The sequence below is a fragment of the Pomacea canaliculata genome, linkage group LG12 (genome assembly GCF_003073045.1).
Source record: "Pomacea canaliculata isolate SZHN2017 linkage group LG12, ASM307304v1, whole genome shotgun sequence".
Classification (NCBI taxonomy): Eukaryota; Metazoa; Mollusca; class Gastropoda; order Architaenioglossa; family Ampullariidae; genus Pomacea; species Pomacea canaliculata.
Genome location: NC_037601.1, coordinates 17,089,505 through 17,113,998, shown reverse-complemented (window position 1 = coordinate 17,113,998; position 24,494 = coordinate 17,089,505). Strand labels below are relative to the sequence as shown.

Here is a 24,494-nt window from a genome sequence, read left to right as displayed (position 1 = left end):
TCACGTTCAACAAATAGAATATAAATTACATGGAAGTGAGAGGCTCGTATCACCTGGTAGGTTTATTCTCCAATATGCAGCTGCACTTAGAAATATTTGTTTAGATGTTTGATATTTAATGTATACAAGCTGCTCAAAAAATTACCTCGATCGAAAAAATGCCACAGAAGATAAGAATTAGATGCAACCAAGTAACCACCAGTGTTGTCTGCTCCTCACAGTTCCTGCCCTTGTTGTGGCGAGCTTTTAGCAGACGACACCACGAAACGCGAAGCACTTCCGGTGATACGTGAAGCAAGAGACAAAATGGACAAAATGGATAAAACGAGTGTGAATTTTGTCTCTTGTGAGGTAATCCATATAAAAGTACAACCATATCAACAAAGCAATATCTTTCTTACAAATTCTTTTGTATTTGTATAGTTCTTTACTCTGTTCTATAGTGTCTGTTGGTCTGTGTAATTTTTGCACACTTCTCTAAAGCCACTTTGACCTAGTTGAGTGCCGTGTGATTTCGAGATGACAGAGACGAGGAGACCGAATATGACACCTAAATCTTTCTAAATCAGATATTTATTGCGTTTTGACTGCATGCTATGCACGCTGACTTGCTAATGATATTTGAAAGCGAGAAATGCCTGAAAATTTACAGGTAGGTGTGAATTATTTGTACTGCGTGCTGTCTTCGACGCAAAGTGGCGATGTGTCGCGCTCAGCTTATTTGTTATTTTTCCCTCACGGGCAAATAAAATAAATGAAATAAGATTTGGAGGCATATACGTGTTTCACCGTACATTAGAATATGTTGTTTTTAAGGAATACATTTATAAATTTGAGTAGTTTTTAGCACTAATGTGTAATTGGCTGTCTGATGTTGCACCATTATAGTTACTGTTGCTAGCGACCAATTCTTACGTAAAATATAAATATTGAGAGATTACAGCACAATCGGCAGTACTAAGCAATACATTTTGAATAATTTGAAAAAAAAAATCATTGCCAGGTTTTGTGCCCTGTGATATCCTGATATTCATTCAATAATTTATGGTTTACTTTCTATCTCATTTTGTGCACTTCTAAATGTGGATCTACTTATGTAGTCACACCCACTACCTTTTGCATATATCATCTTTTCCATCAGTACACTTGGAATGATCCAATAAAATAAGCTAACAGATGAGGAGTATGTTTAAAAAAATAAACATCCCTTTTTGTGATAGTGTTGCAGCTGCTTGTGCAGCATCAGTTGGACTCAAAGTGCTTTATATACTAGTACATGAGGACAACTTGTATGGCAGGCATCATATGCACCTTCATGAGCATGCATACACAATGCACAACAAATATGAATAAAATAGATTGAAAGAGCACTGTAGAAGTTCTATAAAATGGGAATAGGATGGAAGATATATAGCCAGAAGTTGCTCTGGTGGGCACTATTCATTTGAAAAACTGTAACCCAGACAAATGCTCTGATCCACACCACAGTTCCAGTCATAGAACAGATCTGATTTGTTTCTTCTGCTGCTTATAGGATCGCCATCAGAATGCTTCTTTGAAAAATCATAATGAGTTCACAGCCATCCAAAGGTGCAGTGCAAATCAACTGATGTAATACTTTCAAGACTGTTAATTGTTCATTATCTTTTATAAGGTGAACAGTGTTTGTGATAATTGTGAGGACTATTAAAATAGCTCTGTTATCCCAATTCAGAAGTTAATGTAAAAATTATCACACAGCAATCTACAATAAATAATATTTTTATTTTTATTCATTTCAGACATGTTTCTTGACTATTTAACATGTGGAACCTGTTCCCAAGAGTTTCCACTTCACAACATTACAGATTTTATCCAACACAAGTCATCGTCATGCCAACAGTTGCAGCTAGAGCGTCAGCAGGGTGCAGAACCAGGTAGGCATGAAGATGCTACAAATGTTTAAGACAACTACAAAAATATCCTTTTCAGGCCTTCATTAGACAGTGCATGGTGCTTCTGTACCTAGTTCGATCTCTTGTTTATAGTGAAATTGTTTATTGATATTTGCTGTTAGTATGGTTCATATTACCATTGGTATTAAGGGTTAGGGCTAATGTCAGGTGTTAAGAAGTCTGTTCCAGTAATTTTAGCAGATTGTTGTAGTGCATTATGCCATCACTTGTCCACATTTATTCATAAACTTCCTTACTGTTGCTTACTATATATCTATACAGGGAAAGGGATAGCTTTATGTGTGTTAATTATTATTTTATGATTTCTTTGGATTATTTAAGATGTATAATAGTAATTCTAAAATTTTTTCCTTTCATTGTTTTCAGGTTACTCGGAGCCAACGCTTTATGCTGTATTTGCTCTCGTGATTTTCGTACAGCACGAGGTGTTCTTCAACATGTCCAGTTTGTGCATAATCTGAAAATATTTATGCAAAAAGCTCCATTCTCCGTCAGCTTCTCTAGTCTTGTTAGTGATAATGCCACTAATGCCTCTACATCGTATGTTGATAAATTATCAACACCAGCTTTGAAAAAAGATCCATCCCCTCAAGATCTAGTGTCTACTACAACTGGCATGCACGACCATCCAACAACATTCATGCATGATATCAGCGAAGAGGCTCTTGGTTCATCTGCACAACCCAGTGTTCTTTTAGTGTGTAGTAGCCCAGCATTTTATCCTGAGAAAAGCATTACCTACAGCAGTGGTTTAAACTGTAATGCAGCCAGCACGAAGGAAGATAAACGGTCTCCTCTCCAAAAGTGTTGCAGTTCAGTGGTGCCAAAAAAGCGGAAGAGGCACATGAAGGAGCATGACACAGAAGCGGCAGAGCTGGCTCACCATGAACAGAGTGCCTTGGAAGCTCTTGCCTCTCTGCGGAGCAAAGTCCTACTCAACCAGCAACGTATGGTCAGCAAAGAGCTGGTGGCAGATGGTAAACCAGGTTCTGATTTACAGTGGCCAGAAAAGAGCAATAAACCAGACTCTGTTGAAATTTGTGTTGAGAGGACTATCTTTCGGGAGGACTGTGTAAGATCAAATGCAAACTGGGATAATAGAGGGCAGAACAATGCTCAGGAACATGAGGGCTGTGAACCTGAGGATGATGATGATGCTATTTCTGATCATGGAATCACTAGTAAACAAAAGGTCATTGTCAAAACAGTATTTGCATCAACAGTAGTAAATGAGAAAGAGTCTGCAGAATCCACATTGTGTCTGACAGAAGTAAAACATGATGATGTAAATGATACTGCTGATAAAAGTGACATGCTGAAAGCAGGTTCAACAACTGTGGAGGGTGATGGAGGACATACACTGCTTTGTAATAAGATTGTCAGTCAATCAGTGGCAGAGTTATCTCTGGATCAGGATCAGACAGGCAATAATAAACCAGCTTCACAGATTGTAGCTTGGAAAGGAGTTGAGGCACAAGCTGATGGTGCATTGGGTAAATATTTTAGTCCATTGGTTTCTGAGAAGCCTGACAATCAACAGTCACCTCCTTCAATTCTTAGAACTGCAGAAACTCATAGAAAAGTTACTTCATACCTGCTGGCAGAGAAGTCACCACAAACACTCAGCTGCAGTCAGCTTCCAGGTATCAAGGCATTGAATACGCCTGTAAGACTTTTAGATTGTCTGGAACAAGAAATTCCTGTAGTGACAGATGGGCAGCAAGTTCAAGATGTTTCTATTTTGCATACAAGCTGCGAGAGTAAGAGTCCAGAAAGAACATCATCAGGCGAAAGCTGTCCATTAATAGAAGACCTGGACAAAGTAGAAGGAGGAAGGAAAAGACGTCGCTACCCAACAAGCCGCCCATTTAAGTGTGATCAGTGTGACAAAGCCTTTAATCAACGCATTCACCTCAAGAAGCACATGAGCAAACATACTGGTTTGTGCATTAATGGTCTCATTTTTTGTGGATTTTCATTTATCTTTGCAGTCATCATCCATATTTTTTTTATCTTTGGAGACACTTCATTATTGCTTAAATATTGTAAGTCTGTTAGTCATAAATGTGCTTACATGTTATTCATATTATGTTAGTCATAAAAGTGAATTGAGAAAGATTATTTCTTTACAAGAGATTTAGCTTATTGCTACTTACCTGAGGTTTAACTAAGTCATTATTCATTATACATTTCAGTATTTGCATCCTATAACATTCAAGCTTTAAAGTTTTTCTCATTAGGTCAGCTTTGAAATATTGAAGTATTTTAATACCACTTAAATACTTTTAATACTAAAATTGTTTAAGGAGTTTCATGCTTGTTAAATTGTCCATTAAGGTGTGAAGCCATTCAAATGTGGTGTGTGTACCTATTCAACTGTAGAGAGGAGCCACCTCCGAGCTCATAATCGAATACACACAGGTGAGGAAGAAGCCTAATAATAATAGTTGTAGTGCAATATGCTGCACACTTGCAGAAAACCAAATGCATTTTGTAGATACGTGTATTACAGTTTAATTTTAAATGCTGGTGTTATATTAAACTTCATTATAGGATTAGCTATATAATAAATTGTTGATGAATGATCTATTTTGGCTGAGATTCAGTTAGAAAGGACTGATTAGAAAGATAAAATTTATTATTTATGGTGCACTTTAGTTCATTATCAGTTTGGCTTTTACATTTATTCTTTAACTTTTATCTTTTGTAACACAACAATGAATAGTTTAGACTGGAGCTAGAGATTTTATTGATCATGATGTAAATTTAATTTAAATGTCAAGTATCTAAAACGCTTTTTTTCAAGATTTGTACTTAAAGATTATTTTTCAAGTGTTTTTCTTGACATTTTTGATGATTTAGGTGAAAAGCCATACAGCTGTGATTACTGTAACTATGCAACGGCACAGAACAGCACTCTCAAAATCCACTTGAAGCGTCACCACACCAACAAGCATATGATCTAGCCTTAGTCATAATTCAGGAATCTTCACAGGAATGGCAGTAATACAGCCCTCCAAGTGTACCCAAAGAAACGTTTCCAAGAGTGCGAAGGGTTAAGGGAGCAAACTCATGATGGTTTTGAATGGACAGAAAAATGTTAATCCCCTTCTTGTGCAAATGTTGTTGTAGTTTTTAAGGTTTTGCCCTGAGGAAAAAAGCTTGTCTATTTTAGCCTTTCTCGGTCTTAAATTGGTGGTGGGTTTGAGAAACCCAAAGCATGCATTGATGAAAGCTTGATCTGCTGTGGATATAGCATGCTACTGAACTCCATCAAAATTATGGATTTTGCAGAATACTCTGGTAGGGGCAACTCTTAACTCAGAGTTTGAATGTAACCTCAAAGCTACTCTGTGATCAGTGTTGCATGCAAACTTGATTGTTGAAAAGATATTCATTCTAATTACACAAGATGAAGTAAATTAGGATTGTTTTTGAATAATAATAATATTGACATGTAATTACATTCCGTTGTTAATTTCAGTGATCTTGCAGGTTTTGTTTTTTACAAGTCAAAGCAGCTATCAGCATAAAACAATTCTTTTTGAAACATGTTATCTGTTTCAAGTTAAAGGTGCCATTTAAAATTATTACGCTAACTTGGTGTTGCAGATCTAATATAATTAATAATTGTAAGTGTTCCAAAACTATGGTGAAGATTTCTGATTGCAATTGATGGCATACAAAGTATACCAGGTAACTTTGATATCTCACCTTTAATTATCAAAAGACAGTGTCTGTCCTTCATGTGTTGCAGTCTAGTGGGGTCCCCCACCTTTTTTTGCAATATTTCTGTGGTCTGCATAAGATAATTTATAAATTAATAATCAAGAAAGGTGACATTTGTGATATGCTGATTTATTATCACCATTGTTTTTAGACCTTAGAAACTTATTTATGCTGTAGTGTTTGGAGAATTTGCACACTGCATGATAATTAGCACTTTTCTTCATTGTGCCATTTCTATTTATAGAATATGTAACCTTAGCCTTGTAATCACTTAGTCTGATTTATTTTAGTTGTGCACTGTCACCACTAAAGCTATCAATAAATCATGGGTATGCACATGTAGATGTGTGGGGTAGGAGGCAGGTTGGGAGTGGAAAGCAGCTGGAGAAGTCTACATTTTTCTGTTCCAGAGACTTGAGTTGCTTAGTACTAGTATTTTAAAGTTCACAAATTGCTTGCTTCAAATGCTGCATAGTTTCTTTTGGTCTGCTTACTGATGACCTGGCAAGGGTTAAATAGTATGAAAAGACCATCTGAGGGGATCAAATAAACAGTTGTAAGCTATGACTCAACAGTTTTTGTGCTTATGTTAAAGGCATGACTTTCAGTGCATTGTTCTGTTCAGGTTTTTGTCTAAATACAGATCTTGTTAATAATAAAATCATTCCTTGAAAAATTGAGTATTTGAATAGGAGTATCGTAAGCAGTAAAAACTGTAGGAATCACTGTAAATGGATGTCAGAGATACCTATAAACAAAACATGCCATAGACCTCTAAAAAAATTAACATTTTCCTTATCGCTCTCACTTTTGAAATCTTTCAAAAAAAATGGACAGTTATTCAAGCTTGTTTGCTGATGATGTTTAATATTTTGTTAATGTCAAATCCATATGCGCTGGTAAAATGTGTTACAGATGCATTAAAAGCACACATCCGAATGTATGAATCACACTGTGCTGTAAGAGAAACTGGAAATATACACACTAGACCACAGAGATGATGTCATGCACTCTTTGTAATAAGTAGTACAACACACATCATGGAGGATACATTCGCTTTTGCATTTTTATAGGGTTCTTTTCAAATAACTCCAAAATTGTGGACGGTGTACATAGACATAATATTACTTCTTTCATATTTTGCATTCAGTGAGGAAAAAAATGGTGTCTCAATGCAAAAGAAAAAGGCACAAATATGAATTCCCTTCAGCACAGATAAAGATCAGACAGTAGAAAGACTGGGGTACTCCTACCTAGAAACCTAATGCTTAACACTTACCAAAACTGCTGTCAAGAGATGGTGCACTTACAACTGACGATTCAGCTGAGCTGACAATGCACCTTATAGAACTCCAACTTCACCTTAAGGAATTTTATCACAGGCTGCATTTTTCCTTCTAATTTTGTTTGCATTTATACTGCTTAACATCTCAGATCATTTCTGGAGGAAAGCAGAGTGGCTGATGGTTTTTAAAATATAGCTACTGTCTGTTAATCTGTATCTTCTGTTAAAGTTCTTAGGTCTTTGCATTTTTTAAAGTAATTTCAAATTGACAAGCATCATACTTTTGGGCAAGCCTGCACATTGAAAATTAAAAGAAATGATTACCTAACTGATTTACTGCTGAGTACAACACACAGTGATAGTCTGGAATTAAAGTTGCCAAATATTGCTAAAGAAAAATATAACCTGGATTTGATGTGTTCTCACTCTGACAGGGTACATTGACTCGTGGAACCCGCAAGGGACCGAAGTGAGAATCAAACTACAGAACATGAGATTAAAGTATTTTACAAAGTATAGTTGTCACAAAATTAATAGCATAAACCTGATAAAGTATTTTGAAATTTGCATGGAATTCACTGATAGCTTTGCCCATTCTCTATGCTAAACTAGTCAGGCACATTTCATTTCTCCTTTAATAAGAATGTTAAGGGACCTGACTTATTAAGATGCCAAGAATAATACTAGAAGATTTTAGTAAAGAGGCAAATGCTGATAGCAACAATTTTATTTCAAACCTCAAAAGACAATTAAAAAAGTCATTAATTTATGTATCTCAGATTGTGGCAATATCAGTGATATATATTTCGCATGTTCTAAATTGTTTTGGCAGTATTAAGTGTTAATTTTCTTGATCAGTCATTCATCACACTTGAAAAATTATCAGTACTTGTGACAACACCTAAGTACCCCCTACACTCAACAAGAAACCCTAACCATTTTATAACAAGTGATGACATTCAATATGTGACACTCAACAAACTTGACATGGTTGACAACAAAATCAATTAAATCACAGAATACTTTAAAAAAATCTCTTGTGTACAGTTTCACTGGAAATCACAACCACAAAAAATTTCACGACAAAAGCAGATCTTTGTGAAAGCAACAATGTACTTTTTTTTTTTATAGTAAAGTCCATTTTAAAAGCCACTGACCATTTTTTTATATTCAAACATTCAAGTGACTGGCTCAGGCATGCATTCGTTATGTTTTTCTGGGTACAAAGTATAAACTACATGGAAATGAAACGTTTTACACAGTACTGTACACATCCTAAAGCTGCAGGACACCAGGTATTTCTAGTTGAAAATAAAATGGCAGATTTGTGCACACACACCTAAACATGGAGTAGGAGGGGGAACAGGAATTTCTCTTGGTGATAAAGGTCTTGCTTTCTGGTGGAAGAAAATTAATTTCCCTTTAAACTAAAAGGAGAAATTAGAGTTTGAGTCGACAAGTTTGGTCTTAAAAGTCTTTTTTCCTTTAATTTTTAGTGCATAAGGATTCTTAAAGATGTCTTGCTGTCAGACAATTGTTACTTAACTTTCCATTTCTCAAGTCTGCTGTTGATCCTTTCACAGTCTACCTTTACAATTTCTACTTTTCCATACAAAACCATATATAACACATTCAAGAAAGCAGATTATAGGAGAGGAACAGTGGTTAGGTAGGACCACAAAGCTAAAGATAGTTTTTAATTTATTGACAATAATTATTTTGGGCTCACAAAACCCTACAGAACTATTTAAAGCTTTCAGTGCAAGATTCAACAACCAATCAAATGGCACAAGATGTTGCACTGCTGCATACTGATATGTACTGTTTTTTTGTTGGTTTCCTTTTTTTTTCATTTTGAGCACCACATGCATACATTCCCATGAAGGACAAGCTGCACTTGATGAAGGAATAAGTTGCAGAAAAAGCCATTAGCAATGTAGCAAACCTTTTAGAACAGATGTCCCTATCTGTACATTAGATGGTATGACTAATTTTAAAAGAAAAACGGAGCTTGGTTGGTTACATCATTTATATTAACATGGTTTTAAACTTGAGTGTCCTGCCTGCATTCCCTTAACGAGGATATGTGAAACACCTAAAAAGCAAAGCTGTACTGTGTATAAATTATAATTGTGAGAGATGAAAAAGTCTATTTTATACAAAGAACTTTTCACATAGCAACATTATAATGATTAAAAAAATAACTGATAATTAAAGTGCTTTTCATTAACAACAAAAACCTCCCAGAAGTTATTGCACAAAAGATCATGGTTGTCATATTGATCATAATGATAGACTATGGCTTATTAACCCTATTGTATTCCTGGACAGCAGGAGGCTATGAGTGTGTGTACACAGCTATAAGAAAATGGGATTCTTTGCCACCCGTAGACGATGCCCATTTAAACATGAAGTGCATGCACATAACCAGATCTGTGACATTATCTTTCAAGACTGTCCACTGAATAATGCCATGCAGAACAAATTCTGGTTACAAAACAGAGACCACACCACATCAATTGTAAGAAAATGAGCTAAAAACTTTAGATACCATCTGGACCTATTTTTTTAAACAGACTCTATCTAAACGATATTATTTAAAAAAATCATTTTTTTTTCAAGCTATGGGAAATTCAAAGTTCAAATTGCAACTTGGGAGTTTGAATATAAACAACACTGTAAGCCTCACAGGGTGTTAACAGGCCTTTCTCACTGAAACATTTACATTCCGATATTAACATTTAAGTGATCTATAAGAAAGCAGCTATTATTCATGGGTAGTAAACATCTAGGTGAACATGCTGAGTGTTAGATGCATCACTTACAAAACAGGAGCTGGCTTTAAATAGCGAGAACTGGATAAATTAAAAAATAGGACAACAAATGAACTTTGGCGTTAATATAAACATCGAAATATCAGGCTTGGGCCACTGACAGTTTGAAACATCACAGATGCACTTGGTCAAACCCATTCTAAGGTGGCCACATAAGAAAATGGAATGCATAGCTATAATCATTACACCAAAAACAAAACAAATAGAAATCAATTGTCAATGGATCCAAAAAACCCTCTAAAAAACCTGATAATTCTATATGCTCTTTCCATAAGAATGGGCAAAAGCAGCCTTTAAAGCATTTTATTAATCTGTGATCTTCTGTTTGTATACAGAAGCTAATGTCTTCTTTTTGTGCCTGCATCAATTGTGAGAAAATAAGCATGCAGCAAATAATCTGCACATAGCAAATGAGCGCATGTGATCTATTGATATAAAATATACTACTTCTAGTTTATGATTTGAACTACAAATATTTCTGGGACTGTTCTGATATAAAACAAGTCTTAGCAATGCAAGAGCCAACAAAACATCAAATAATGAGAGATCAAAGCTCTTTATTTGCAGCTGCTAGGACTTTTTTCCCAAGACTGTCCACTAACAACCTGTGTGAAACAGAAACAAAGGTTGTTTTCACTGCAAAGCGATAATGTGTAAGTTAGTAAAACCTGCTGTGCTTCAGACAAGATGACAATGGTTACAAATGAGATTACCTGCTTGTTGCCTGCCATAAGTTTATACGTCAGCATTGGAATATGGATATGTATTTGTGAGCACATTCATGGATACATAAAAACATATATCAATACATCTGTTAAGTACCTCTGGTATTCACTGAAGATCAAAAACAGGCGATCCTTACAATGTACACAAATTTAAACACTACAATAATCAGAATCTTCACTGGATGCTGTTATTACATCAACGATTTAACTGTCATGAGACTAAGTGCCGTGAACAAGCTGTTTACAAAAAATAATTAAAAAAATACTAATGCAACAAATCACGCAAAAGGCAATAGCGAAACAGCACAGCAAGTCCTTTTTCCCTCCACTACCCATTACACAACTTAAAGACAAAAAAGAAAGTAAATCTCTTATTTCATGTCCAGCATGTTCTGCAGATCAACAACAAACCATTTCCATCATTATGCATGGCAGACATTGTTGCTTCATTACAATGCTACATATCCTACATGTTACAAAGTCAAGCTTATGGAATTGAATCACAAAATCATTTCATGCAAATAAACACTTGATCTCTGGACTATCATTCAATAATGCAAATAAATGTTACCATCTCCTCTCCTGCTGAAAAAATTCTCTTTAAAACCCAAAACAGTCCTGCTGTGAACAGAATGAAGAGATCTGCTTGTCAGCTTTGATCTGTTGTTTCTAAAATGTTTAAATTCTATGGAAATATGCAAATTCCTTTCCATGGCGCCTCCTAAGTTTTCTGGATGTTTGCCAGTCTTATCACCACTACTTCTTGCGTGTGAAGATGTTGCTGATGTTAGCTTTTGCAGTTGTATCCTTGATGCGGGACATGACCCGTGCTTTCATGTCTTCACCACTCCCTGAGGTCACACTAGATGTCCTGGCAACAGACAGACCAAAGCATTCACTGATGTCAGATTGTGATGCTTTTATCATTTACATGGTCACACACACACAGGTACATAGGTATCTCACTGTTTAATGCTGCAAACATGCAATATGAAGGGAAACAATGCTAAATTCAGTCTTCACTCTTATTCTCCTTGCAACACAAAGTAAAGTCTTTGCATGCAGTAAGCCTGTTAGTTCTTGGGTGGTGTTAATAAAAATATCCTGAGCACCAAAAAGCAGGATAGAAATAAAAAATGATTTTTGAAAAAGTTATTTATGGACCTACAAAAAAGGCGACAGGAGTAACCTTAGTTATTATAGAGGAATTTCACTCTGTGATGTTAGTAGTAAGGTGTATGGATTTATAGTAGATAGTAGATTAAAAAAGTCGATCGAAGAAAATAATATCACTGGAGAATATCTGGTTAAGCAGTCTTGGTCATATGACATAAGGTCACGTGACGGAGAATGAGGCTTCATCTAAGTAAATGAAAGAGTCCTATGTAATTTCTCTTCTTAAACACAACATGCTACAAAACTTTCAACTTTTCCCATATGAACAGACGCGAAAATAGACGAGATTTAAGTGGATCCTACTGTTTACGCGATTCTAAGCAGTTTTATTTTGCCTTTACAATCCCTTTAAACTACTGCAATATGTAAGTCAACAATGTTTAAAATACCCACTAAACATTAGTCAAAATTGTATTAATATCTCCCCTTCCTTGTCATTATTGCACATTCTGTTTGCCAGTAACATTTCCCATGTGTTTATTATAGTCAATGTTCATAAAAGATACCAGGGTTATCTCTACAAATGTACTAATTTCCATATATACTTCTGCACATTACGAAAAATTTCCCCATCAAAGCATCTGTAAAAGTAGGCATAGAAATGGTGTGCATTAATAGATATATATCCAATGGATTAGAATGTATACATCTATTACTGAAAATATGCATGCTTTGAAATAAGTGAGATGCCAAGTGATGAGGGGGAAAATTAGGATAACATAATCAGGGAATGAATATTTGTGTCTGCAGGAATAAAGTGAAAAAAATATGCATATATGCATTGATGCAAAGGTGTATATATAATTGCATGCATAAATAAGTATGCACTTTCACAAAGAATGATTTTTGCACAGTTAATAAGTGTGTCCACATTTATGTGTGTGCATGAATGTGTGTAAAAATAGACATCTGGAAATGTCCCATTTTACATTAAATTACATACCTTAATTTATCCTGGTTGTAGCTACCAATAAAAGAAACATTACATCAATAAGAAAACTGACTGAATAAAAAAGAGTACAAATAAAGAAAAATGCTCATAATGAGATTGCAGAAAAATACACAAAAATGCAAAAAAGGAAACAAAAGAGACATAGGAAGAAAAATTATGAGAAAAAGGAAAAGAAAGATGGAAGGAAGCAAGGGAAGGTGAAAAAAACACAAGCAGTTAAAAAAAAAAGTATCGTTCCATTCACCCAGACAAAAGAAGGGTTAGAAAAAAAATTTTGTGATAACCTCTCTGGCCTTGCCATTAGTTTGGCCTCATAGTCGCGTATCATGGAGGAGACAACCTCCTCATGCTCAGGTGCTGTGGAGGCAAGATCCTGTCGTAAGCATCGTAGTCCTGGCAACATGGCTTCCTGAATAAGCTGCTCATTTAGAACTTGGTAAGTGTTAAGGTCAAAGAAGGTGGCTGTTACACTATAATTTCATATTGTCAAGATTACAACTACACATACACACACCCACACACACGTGCACGCACCAAGTATTCTTAACTGAAGTCTTGTGTTGACCTGTCTTGGAGAGGATCCTTAGTATTTGGAAGGCCTTTTTGCTGTCACCCTGTGCCATTCTCGCCTCTATGGTCCAGCATTGGTCCTCAGTCCAGTTCTACCTACCTGCCTTAATCCCTTTCTTGATGCCACAATTCACTTCTTTGTATATGGAATCTGCTTCTGGTTTGTTTTTCCTTTGTTGATGATCGACTTTAAATGTTTCGGTAGCAAGATGAAGTCAATCTGGATTGAACCACTAGAGAGTGCAAGTCGCCAGCATCGGCCTTTTGTGAGAATGATGGGTATTACTAATAGCAAGGGTTAAAATGTGGCTTTGAGCGAATTGCAGAAGCCTCAGATTTCTTTTGTTTCTTTCGCTAAGGCCCACCAACATAGCTGATATGCACAATCGCCTGCCTTCTTGGATGTGGTTGTTGTTAACACGCGCGCGCTAATAACTCGAGATTAGTGGCAGGCACGCAGCGCCCGTGACTTGGGAATTAGTGCAACACAAAGCATCACAATGGCTGTCAGTGGTCGGGTGCCCACCAGCATCACAGCGATGTGGGGAAGTGTGAAGGATACAGCAGCAGGACATGGCGCTGTAGGCGTCGAAGAGTTGCCGGGCAATGTCTGCCTTTTTCGTCTCGTTGCCTGTCTGGTTATTCGCTGAAGCGATGGCAGCCAGGCGAGGCAAGATGACTGCAATTTAAAAAAAAAGACTCATAGCAAAGAGCATGCATAACTGATGTTTATGTACAATCTGAAGCACACACAAGAGAGAGGAGCTGGAAGGTTGTTTATTTACACTTTTGGTGCTAACCCTTTAACATGTTATTCTCTCTTTCCATCCCCACCTCCCGTTCTTTGTGAGAATAGTGACAAATAAGGGTAGGGAAAAGTTTAACTAAAGCTGTATCTTAACAAAAAAGCTGCCGGCCCTTGCATGCAGAGAGAGGAAAAAAAAAATAGCAATCCCGAGACGTGATATGAACTCTGGAAGCCGATCCTTGCTACTGGTGACAAGCGAGCAGTGGTTTTTCTTTAAGGTCGTACTGTAGGGAGATGAGGTGTTAGATGACACTCTCAGGGCAGCAGCTTATTTTGTAAGGGTGGTGCTCATCTCATCGACTTTGCTGCTTTATCTTCCCCAACCCTCTATGGAGTCAGGTACCCACCTCCCACAGCTGCGTCCACTGGGGGGAAGTGCAACACGGATATCAAACCGCGTTTAGACGACGATCGGCTTCCCCAGCGCCGTAAGACCACCCGTGAAAGGGAAGGGTTTGCATGTTTTATGAAATGTTAATACCGTTTGAACCGGTGCACATTGTTTTCTCCCTCACAAAAGGATCTAACGCGCTGAAACAAAAAACCACCTCCGTGACACACACACACAGAGAAACAAAGATTTTGTATGAAATGTGTGTGATCATAAACAAACAAGCGAAAACAACATGACACAACACAAAATGATGATAACAGTGACTTTAACTGAATTCGCGATATGATGTGCTGTACATCAAGCAAACTGCCAACATCAGCGAGACGACGACAACGGCAGTTGCAGAAGCAGCACGCGCATCGTGTCTGTACTCAACTTCCGGCCTCGCGCTCCTCATCGTCACCTCAACTGCTGCCACACCCTGTCTACACTCACTTAAAGATAGCCTGTCGCCAGCCGACGACCCCCTCAGGATATGCAGTAAAAACACTTTCATAGACATGATGAGGCACCATTCACAAGCTTATTTGTGTCGTCAGACCTCGGGGCAGAAACACGGAGGGAGAATGTTTCAGGGTGGACGGGGACCCAACCACCGGCAGCCATTGTCAAACTTTGTGGCGCATGTGTCCGAAATCACATCCCTGAGTTGTTAACAGGTGTGTGTGTGTGGAGATGGGGTGGGGATAATGTGAGATAGAACCGTCTATCTCTGTCTTATCCCCACATTCACCTCCACATTTTCACACACCAACACCCTTCAGCCCCACAGGTTCTCTTGGTCAGTCACCACACAGCTTCACAGCTCATCATCAAACGATGTTTTTCCAACATCAACACAAGTCTCAATTGTCTTATTACCGACATTGATGCTACTATATAAGCATAAGGTCCTTCCTTTCATATTTTCTTTAAGAACAACTTCTCATTTCAAACTTGATGAAAGATCCACACATAGCCACAACACAGAGAAAATAGTAGATAGTTGTTGATACCTAGTTGTCATGCACATACAACATTTCATATGTGTGTGTTTTTTTGTTTTTGTTTTTGGAATACCGAGTATCTAGAAGCTTCAGCAGGCGCTATCTGTATTTAATATTTTTAGTAGCAGAGATAATGTATAGGGGAAATTTGCCTGTCTAGAGAGATAACAGAGAGAAAGAGAAAAGAATGTATTCACACATTTTCATCAGTTCCCGAAATGTTTGTCAAAACGAGTTTTATCAGCAGAAAAACATACACTGTAAGCAACTGTAATTACAGAAAAAGTCTGTTAAAGCATCTGCCAGACCACAAACTCCTTTTTTTGTGACGGTTCTCCAATTACTGGTGTTTCGGGAGATGTCGGCAATAAACTTTTATCCAGCTTCGTGTTACATCGTTTTGGGAAGAAATGTGCTATGCGTTCTGATTGGCATTTCTTCTTTTTTTTCCCCTTCATTCCGATTTAAAAAGTTGAGAAATGTAACAGCTCAACTTGAGTTAACGCGTTCTTCTTTCGGAACGTAAAGCATCCATGAAGTGTGACTGATTCAAAGTGCATGCGAACTGAGATCCATTTAGTACGCGTGAGCAAGATGGCCTCCATTAAATTCTAAATTTTTAAAAAACCAGTTATGTTTACTACTACTACTACTACTACTACTACTACTACTACTACTACTACTAATAACAACAATAACAATAATCACCGACACCTGACTTTAGGACAGGCATGTGCATTTCAGCTGATGTCATAACGGTCCTCCAACGATGTATCCAGCAGATATGGAGGTAAAAACAAAAATCACATCTCTGCTAAACCGACATCTTGTTTAAAATAAATTCCACGTACCAAAAAAAAAATACAAAAAAAAAAAAACGCCGTTGAACCCTGAGCTGGAAAGCGCTCGCCCACACACACACACATACCGCGCCCTTCTTTGCATATACAGGGTTAACAAATCAAACTAATTCCTTACACTGTAAGAATAATAAAATAATTTCTGGTAAGATCTTGCTCGTGGTATTTATTTCGATACAAAGCCCGACAGATAATTACTTCGAAGCAAGAAAAGGGAGCTAGACGACTGAAAAAGAAGTAAACACAGCCTTTGGACTATCATTACTGTCCTTTAGTAGTAAATCAATTAGTAATTTTTTGGTGTTACTTTCGAACTTATCATTTTCCTCTAGAAATTCCGTTAAAATACTGATTTGAAATGCTGGCGTTGATTGTGATATTTCTGTGGAATGTATAGTACGCATGAGTAATACTGTGTACATACGTAATACGTGTGTAAAAATAGGAGCAGAAAAAGATCAATAATTTCAATTTTATGTAGGACACTTTCTGAATGAACTATATATTACGAATAATTTCAGAATTAAAAAATTAATTCAGCAACGAGCTGTCTCCACCACAAACTTGCATTACTGGACTGCTGGCAGATGATTTTTTTCAAGTTAACTACTAAAACGAGGCAGTTGTGTACAAAGCTTCCGGTTTAGTTACATTCATTGTTTAGGCTCGCCGAGACTAACAGCAGATCACTTCGCAAGAGGCTAAGCGTTGGTCTTGGCAGACAGACAGCAGTCCACCTGTACACGTGGTCTCCACACACATGCGCGCTTTTAAAAGTTAAACTGGCAATAACTTGTGGCTACGTCACGTTTCACATGACGTTAACGGCTCAAATGACGCAAGCATCTCTGGGTTCAGTTGCATAAAAGAAGCAACTTTTGAAGAGTTTTTTTTTTTTTTTTTTTAGTAAACGGCATCTAAGCCGTTAGAAGTGTTACGTAGGCGTTTAAGAATCGTTGTGAAAAAATTTTCTCTTTTAGGCTGAAAACAGTTCGGAGATATTCTAAACTGGACAGAAAGGTTTTGAAAGCGATGGCCACGGTTGCCAGAATCAGCTTCAGAAAATAACTCGAAGTGTTGACAGACAAACAATACACCCGACGACGAATTGTTTCAGCGCTTTTGGATTTCAAGAAAACGACATCGCCAGAAATATTGAAGAAATCGCAATGAGTAGTGAAGAAAACAGATTAAACCCGTGATTTAAAGAAAACAAGTGTTAGCGACGCTTTGAATGTTTATTGATCAACATGTGCTACATCTTTCATTTGAAACCATATTTAAACACGGAGGGTACTCGTGTACATTACTAGGGTATATTTACAAAAAACTTTGGCAATGGCTGAGTCGTCTCATCGTTGTGGTCGAGTTTTTTGAGTGGCGTGGTGACCTGTTACACTCTGCATCCTTCACATCCTTCTGTACTCACTGTGCCCATCACACTAGCCAGCCATGTCATTCTCGTATACTATTGTTGAATTTGACGAGTAAACAATCCATTCAGTGATTCTGCTCTCACTGTGTAAGAAACAAGTTATTTGATTGATTTCCATTTTTCAACACCTGCATGTGCTGATTGAAGTTCGGCTTAAACAATTTTATTTACAAAGATTTTAGTTTAAAATGTTCTAATATCCTGTGCAAAGTGAACACCGTTCAGAAGTATTCGACAAAACTGTCTGAGCTCGATACATTTAAGACATGAATACCTTTAAAATTCAAAATGAGTTGTGCACCTGGCCTCGGTTTTTTGTTTTTGTTTTAAACAACCAGTGCTGTCTGATCTCATAATTCTTTACGAGGCTGAAATGCAGGCTGCCTCTCACATCTCGCGAGATTCCAACAATAGCTGGGAACACGTGACCACTCCACCTACGGGAAGACGTATACATCATCTGATCTGACATCCACGAACATCTGTGCTTCTGTGAAGATAAGGTATAAGAAAGAAAAAGGACGGAAACGTGTTCGAATAAATACCTGTTTCCGCTCATCTATCAAGAGGTGCGAATAGGAGTGCTGCTGCTCGGCGACAACCACGTGTGTTAGGGCACAAAATGTTAGTTTAAAAGGTGTTAGGTCCCTCTCCCTGTAATGCAAAAACTTGCGTGTGCAGTATTTCTTACACGAACATCTGTTCTCTCGTGTATTCAAGACACACCAAGCATCAGCGGACGACAAGAGGTCGGCACAGAGCCACAAAATGTCTGGATTTTTACCAGCGGTACCGCCAAATCGCTGGCAATTGAATTCTTCCTGTTTTGCGGCAAAAACAAAAACCGCGTGAAAAGAGAAATTGAGTAAAGAAGACGGCGGTGGACAAATTCAAGCCGGTGTTTCCCTGACAATCACGACTGTGACAATGTACAGACTAGACTGTTAAAGACATCTGAGATGTTAAAGATGCTATGTTCCCGATACTGGGGCGGCATGCAACGATCTGTTTTATAGTCTCTGGACTGCGTCAGGTTCGGTAAACTGCGCCCTCAAGAAGAAGAAAAAAAAAACCCAAAAGAAAAACAAACACAAAAGAACAATAGCTTTTACCCACACGGCGAGGTGGCCCTTTTACGCACTCAGCAGCTTTCACGGCGAGTTAGTTCAGCTCTTGTGATCACGTGCCACATCCAGCCAAAACAAGACCGAAAGACCAAGGCACGATAACGACCATGATAAAACCACACACACACACAGAGCAATGAAAAGAGAGAGAGAGAGGACTTGTGAAGATGCCATTGCAGCCGAGTGAACAAGTATTCAGGGAGCCGTTGTCCGGTAAGTGCGGCAGAAGGCGACGATGATTATTCATGACGTCCGGCGCCTACAGACGTTGGGCGGAAACCCGTATGCAGCCATTTCTGCAGCCAGGGAGGTGGTGGAGGTGTCTTCTGGGGTAGGGGGAAGGGAGGTCACATTACAACGTCTGTGGCCACGCGACCGCGAAATAAAATGTAAAGGGTCTTCCGAACCGGCCACCTTTTGTCCAACTTGTGAATGAATGTTTAGCAACATTTTCTAGAGGACATTTGCCAAACAAAGTCACGTGTATTCGGCGGCTACTTACGGTGGTCGTTAATACAGGCAAGTTGTGGGTGAGGATGTTAGGACGAGAGGCTCAGCGATAGGCATTTTAGCCTCAGGACAGTAGAGGTAGCAGAGTGTGTGCACGAGAGAGAGGAAAAGAAACACGTGTGCAAGATTGGATGGATGGACGCTGCTCTCCAATTGTTTTTTCCTGCACGTGCTCACTTTGAGATGTGTAATCAAGCTTTGCACTATCAAAGAGAAATATGGGCGAACGTATGACAAGGCTTTTATATAACAGTCATATAAAAACTTCAGTCAACGTTTCGTCCATATTTGTCCGCTCAAGAAAAGCCTTTAGCAAGGGCCTTAAGCTGCTTATCTCCTTACATCTAGTTTGGCACGTCAAAGGTTTCCAAAACTTTCATCGCCTTTCCTCGATTCTTCTTCAAACCTCACGTTTCCTCCTCCCCTCCACCTCCACCTAGCTTGGTTTGCACCAAGTAAGTCTGTTATCGTGGAGTTAGCCCGTTATTGTTAAGTTCATTCGGCTCGTGGGCCCCACAAGGGAGAGAATAGGACCTGGCAAAATAATGGCCGATCACTCTCACAAGATTGCTCCAGTGAAGGCGCCAGACGTTTTCTCCGTCGCCACATTACCTCTGGGATGTCCGCGCGCTGTCGAACACGCTAAATACACCGTGTCCGCCATTTCCACAGCCTTTTGTAAGTGCAGATGGCGATTCTCCATTACCCGCATCGGGAAAATGAAACATTTAGTATTGGATCCTTAACAACAAAACTCGCTGACTACGAAGCGTGGAAAAGGGGAAAAAGCTATCACACTGATGGCACAGGCTTTGTGTCGTTATGCCATAATGCGCCTGGGTGCTGAGGGGTTAGGGGAGACCAACGTTCCTTTCATATTCTAATAATAATAATGAGAATTCATATAGTGAAATATCTCAGCGAAAGGCCAACTCTTTACGCTGAACAAGATCACGAAATAGTCACAAAGATATAAAACGAAGGACAATGGGTTCCGGCGGCGATCACTGTGGTAACGACTCCAGAGAATAAGTTAGTGACATCAGGAGAATATATTGAGAAATCTTGAGAATATTAAGAAATAATATCATATGAAACTGCAAGAAAAGTGATTGTCATCTCAGTTTGTTCATATTGCAGATTCGTAACTCTGTAGCCTGGACACACACACAAGAGTTGTAGGTGCAGTGACTAAAGGTAACACCAAGTAGGTAGGAGGCCTGGAGACGTGCTGCTCTTCCAATGTTCTTGACACCATTAGTGTTCATGTGATTATCGCCTTCTACAAGTCCGACTTTTTACTGGCTTGCGTTTATCTGAGGAAAGGCACGTGCAAGTGTGCAAGGAAAAATAATGCCGACGGATGGCATTAAGAGCTGAAGCGAAAACAATCTGTGATGAAAAGAATGTTGTTAGAGAAATTCTTGCACCCACTATCAGATGGGTAGAGTCAAAGGAACTATTTTGCACCCAAACACTACCCAACTGTTGGGCTCGGCGATCTTTGTATTGAGCGATAGTTATCCTACCCCAGTGGAAGTGTGCACCTCCTGGAATAACAGACCAACTGTCTGCACAGCGGTGTTTCAAAACAAATCACTCGGAATCTGAGTGAATACAACCTATCATGAACCAATCAAAACGCACTACACACTTCTTCACTGTCACGTAATGGCGAAGGTGGATAGTGGTACTTCATATATAAGTCAGTGCTACATAAAGTAAGTCTAGCTAACACACTTTTCTTCCTCTTCATTCATCGATAATGACCAAAGTATGGTAATTACCAAACTATTCCTTCCCCAAGAAACTGATGTAGTATTTATCGCTGACATTTTTATTTGTTTATTCTCTCCGCGTTACATAAATAACAACAGAATGAGGTGAGTTCCAGAGCAGCTCGCCCTCTCTTATCTTAAGGTCTAGTGGGGAGCAATTTTAGTCTAATGCCTGGATAAGGTTTAATACTCCAAATCTGGTGAATACCCCCTAGCCTTTTAGTTCTAGAGAGAAACGTTTACAAAACCCTCAAAGAGGTCAAACTGGTGACGTCACTTTTGTACATAAGTCTAATTAACATATGATTCCAGTTTTCCCACTGGGCTAAGCCTTCACAAAGTAAATATCTCCACAAACAATCTGGAACTCTTTCTATGAATGGTGATGGATGGACTGAGTTTACCCCACTAGTACCCTCGCCAGATCTTTAACTACAGTAGACTGGTTGTAAAGTGAGGTGAAGACCAATCTAGGTCCGACCTCGTGCTCCACTGTAAACTTCTACATGCTTATCTGACACCAACACTTGCTATCCAATCCGCAAATCAGACAGACCACGCCTGGTGGGGGTTTGGGGAAGGGAAAGTTCTCCCCCATCTTTTAAATCAGCTCGCGGTGATGTCGAACATAAAATACTGTTGGTAGCAAACATGTCGGCTGTCAAAACCACGCGCGGACGCAGATCGAAGAAAAAGCCGTATCCTTTCTCCGAGGCAAAATATCCCCCTCCCCAGACAAAAGAGAAGGAAAAAAAAAACAAACAAACAAACAAAAAACAAACAAACAAAAAAACTTCGGTCTATTCTTTCCTTGTCAGCATTTGAGAACATGCGTGTGTGTGTGTGTGCGCGCATGCGTGTGCGAGATAGGTATATTTTGGTATTTTTCGAGTTTTCTTGGGGTTTTCTTGAGTGCAGACGGTAAAATCTTTTACTGCTAAAGAGAAAGAGAAAGAGAGAAAGCTAGAGAGTACCTTATGCACACATACACGCACAAATGCACGCACGGCGTACATAAAACACGCATACAGTCACACAAATACCACCAGGATGCACGCACACAAACACATCGATAAGCCCTAAGCATGTAGCAGTATCGGGAACAGGAAAGTTAGAAAATGGAGACAAACTCATCCACTCTGCGCAAGAATTCTTGTCCTCGATTATTGTGAAATTAGTCCACAGTGATGGTCGGCGGCCAAAGCCCGTACATCACCTCCCTGCACAGTCCCAGTACTCTGGAGCACAGGGCAGCAGACAATGATAGAGAGGCGACCTGAGACAACGGAGTAGCCGGGTTGTGTTGGTGGTTGTGGTGGTGAGGAGGGACGGAGAGCTACGTAGGAGGAGAGGTGGCACGTGGAACCCAGGGGATGAAGGATGAGAGTTTGAGATGAGGGGGCAATGGAAGAGTTAAGGATTTTATCGCCGAAAATAGCTCTGTCTGAGCTGTCATGGTTGGCACCTGAAAAGAAGAAAAAAAAAGCATCAAGCAATGGAGAAAAAAAAAAAAACCCTTGGCGATGATCGAGTATGAAATCTCGTTCAGACAGCTGTTAGGCTGAATTTTGGCGCAGACCAGTGTCAACATCAGACAGAAAATACCCGCTGACAGCAGCAGTTAGTCCAATAAATAATAACAACAACAACAACAACCACTACTTTGAGCATCAGTCAGAGCATGCCACTCTAAGAACAGCTCCAGCATCGCTTAGTGCCGCTTCTCTCCGATTACAGTTGTCATAGACCATGGCGGCTACTCTCTCCACACGATCGACACGACCAAACGTTTGTTTAAATGGCTTTGCTTCTGTTGAAAGGCTGAAAGGAAACGAGGCTTTAAAGCAGGAAAGGCTGCTCACAGAAAACATAATCTCGCCGGCATCAACATGATTGTATTTCACGACAACAAGTATCTGCGTCATCCACAGGCGCTGTTCAAGCCGGCTTATCACCACGTGACCTTTCCGAGGGAAAGAGTTCACCCGATATTCCACCACATAAATGCTGATGCGCGTGCATATATATATATGTGCGTGCGTGTAAATTTTTCACGAAAAGGGAAACGTTAGAAAGAGGAAGAGAGGGGAGGAGAAAATTACAGGGGAAGGGGGAACAAGACAAGCAGCGCCACCACACGTCATCTGCTGAAGATGAGGATGACTGAGGTGGTGTTGGTGGCTGGAGGAGGGGGTGGTTCACATGTATCGCCATGTCTGTCCGTACAGTGTGGACCTGCGCCTCGAGCGCGCGTGTGTGCGTCTCCGTCATCAGCGCGTGCGAGCTTCGGCCGTTCCGCTCGGACAATTCGCTCTCTCTCTCTCTCGTTCGCTTGCTTCTTCTCGACGACAGATGTGCAGGATGACGACGGAGACACGGACAGACTGAAGCAGGAGGAGCGGCGGTAGTGAGGGACTATGTGTCGGCGGCGGCAGACGGTAGCCGGAGGCCAGTGCGATATTTGATATCGTCGCCGAGTTCTGGAAACGTTAGGTATGCCACTGGCCTTTCTGAGGGTGCGGAGAACACAGCAGGTAAGCTGCTCAAGTACTGTCGTTTATATATATAATTATATGATCCTGCCTTCTTTTACTTACATGCAGGTGCACACACAAACGTGATCGCGCGCGCACACACACACATACATATATACACACAGACAAAGATGGGGGATCAATTGTTTGTTCTTGGTGTTTAGCGCCGTCTGTAACAGAAGCAATATCTTTGTAGACCCTAGACATGAGTCTCGTACATAGGAGAATTATGTGTGCTGGGAAAGAAGAGGGAGGACAAAGAGACGAGAAAGTGAGAGATGAATAAGAGAAGAGAGAGAAAAGAGAGATGGAAAACGGGAGTGAGAGAGAGCAAGGAACGAAATTAATTTAATTTATGAATAATGAGGATGCTGACCAGCACAATGCCCTGATTCAGTCAGCATTTACACTCAACGAACTAAACTACTGCGAGTTTTCATGAGAATAATTATATATCAATTTTTCAACTTTAAAGCAACAGAGAATACAGCCATATACGAAATCATCAGCAAAATGTTATTAAAAACGAGTGTGTACTGATGTACAGCTTACAGTGCGGTACTAACAGAAGTCACACAGTAGGAAAGGTCAATAACAATGATAATTATCATAGCGAGAGACAATAATGTGCTTTTTACACATTTTTCTATTTACACAGGATTTTATATCTAACCTTAAATAAAAATTAATTTGATAAGCAATAAAACAACAACATACGTGAAACATTAAGTGGAAATCCACATGGTCATAATTATAATCTTGATGTATATATATATAATCAGCTGATGTACGTTCAGCCTCAAAATATAGTGAATGGAGAAGAAAGGAAAAAAAAA

The 24,494-nt window shown here is 39.1% G+C and overlaps 3 protein-coding genes across 7 annotated transcripts in view; 2 read left to right on the top strand and 1 right to left on the bottom strand.

The window, feature by feature from the left end:
• The first annotated feature begins 229 nt into the window (after positions 1-229).
• LOC112576555 (zinc finger protein 70-like) lies at positions 230-6,251 on the top strand. Of its 2 annotated transcripts, none has more exons than XM_025259103.1 (5): positions 230-351; positions 1,782-1,916; positions 2,322-3,895; positions 4,293-4,376; positions 4,818-6,251. In XM_025259103.1, exons 2-5 carry the CDS (start codon positions 1,804-1,806, stop codon positions 4,919-4,921), a joined length of 1,875 nt encoding a protein of 624 aa, XP_025114888.1. In that variant the 5' UTR covers positions 230-351; positions 1,782-1,803; the 3' UTR covers positions 4,922-6,251. The 2 variants fall into 2 exon arrangements, with proteins under 2 accessions (XP_025114888.1, XP_025114887.1); XM_025259102.1 differs by lacking the exon at positions 230-351 and adding an exon at positions 500-652.
• Positions 6,252-6,531: 280 nt separating this feature from the next.
• Positions 6,532-24,494, bottom strand: part of LOC112576550 (lisH domain and HEAT repeat-containing protein KIAA1468-like) — a 65,186-nt gene continuing 47,223 nt past the window's right edge. For 3 of the 4 annotated variants that reach the window (XM_025259093.1, XM_025259094.1, XM_025259096.1), the window contains exons 25-28: positions 13,789-13,905; positions 12,941-13,088; positions 12,648-12,668; positions 6,532-11,399 (exon numbers count right to left, since the gene is read on the bottom strand). In XM_025259093.1, the coding sequence (XP_025114878.1) occupies positions 11,285-11,399; positions 12,648-12,668; positions 12,941-13,088; positions 13,789-13,905 (401 nt within the window). In that variant the 3' untranslated portion in view covers positions 6,532-11,284. The remainder of the gene's footprint in view (positions 11,400-12,647; positions 12,669-12,940; positions 13,089-13,788; positions 13,906-24,494) is intronic. The other variant, XM_025259095.1, reaches the window with a different exon arrangement.
• LOC112576556 overlaps positions 21,273-24,494 on the top strand; it is a 28,612-nt gene continuing 25,390 nt past the window's right edge. The window contains exon 1 of the mRNA XM_025259106.1: positions 21,273-23,658. The gene's annotated coding sequence lies outside the window, so the exon portion shown is untranslated. The remainder of the gene's footprint in view (positions 23,659-24,494) is intronic.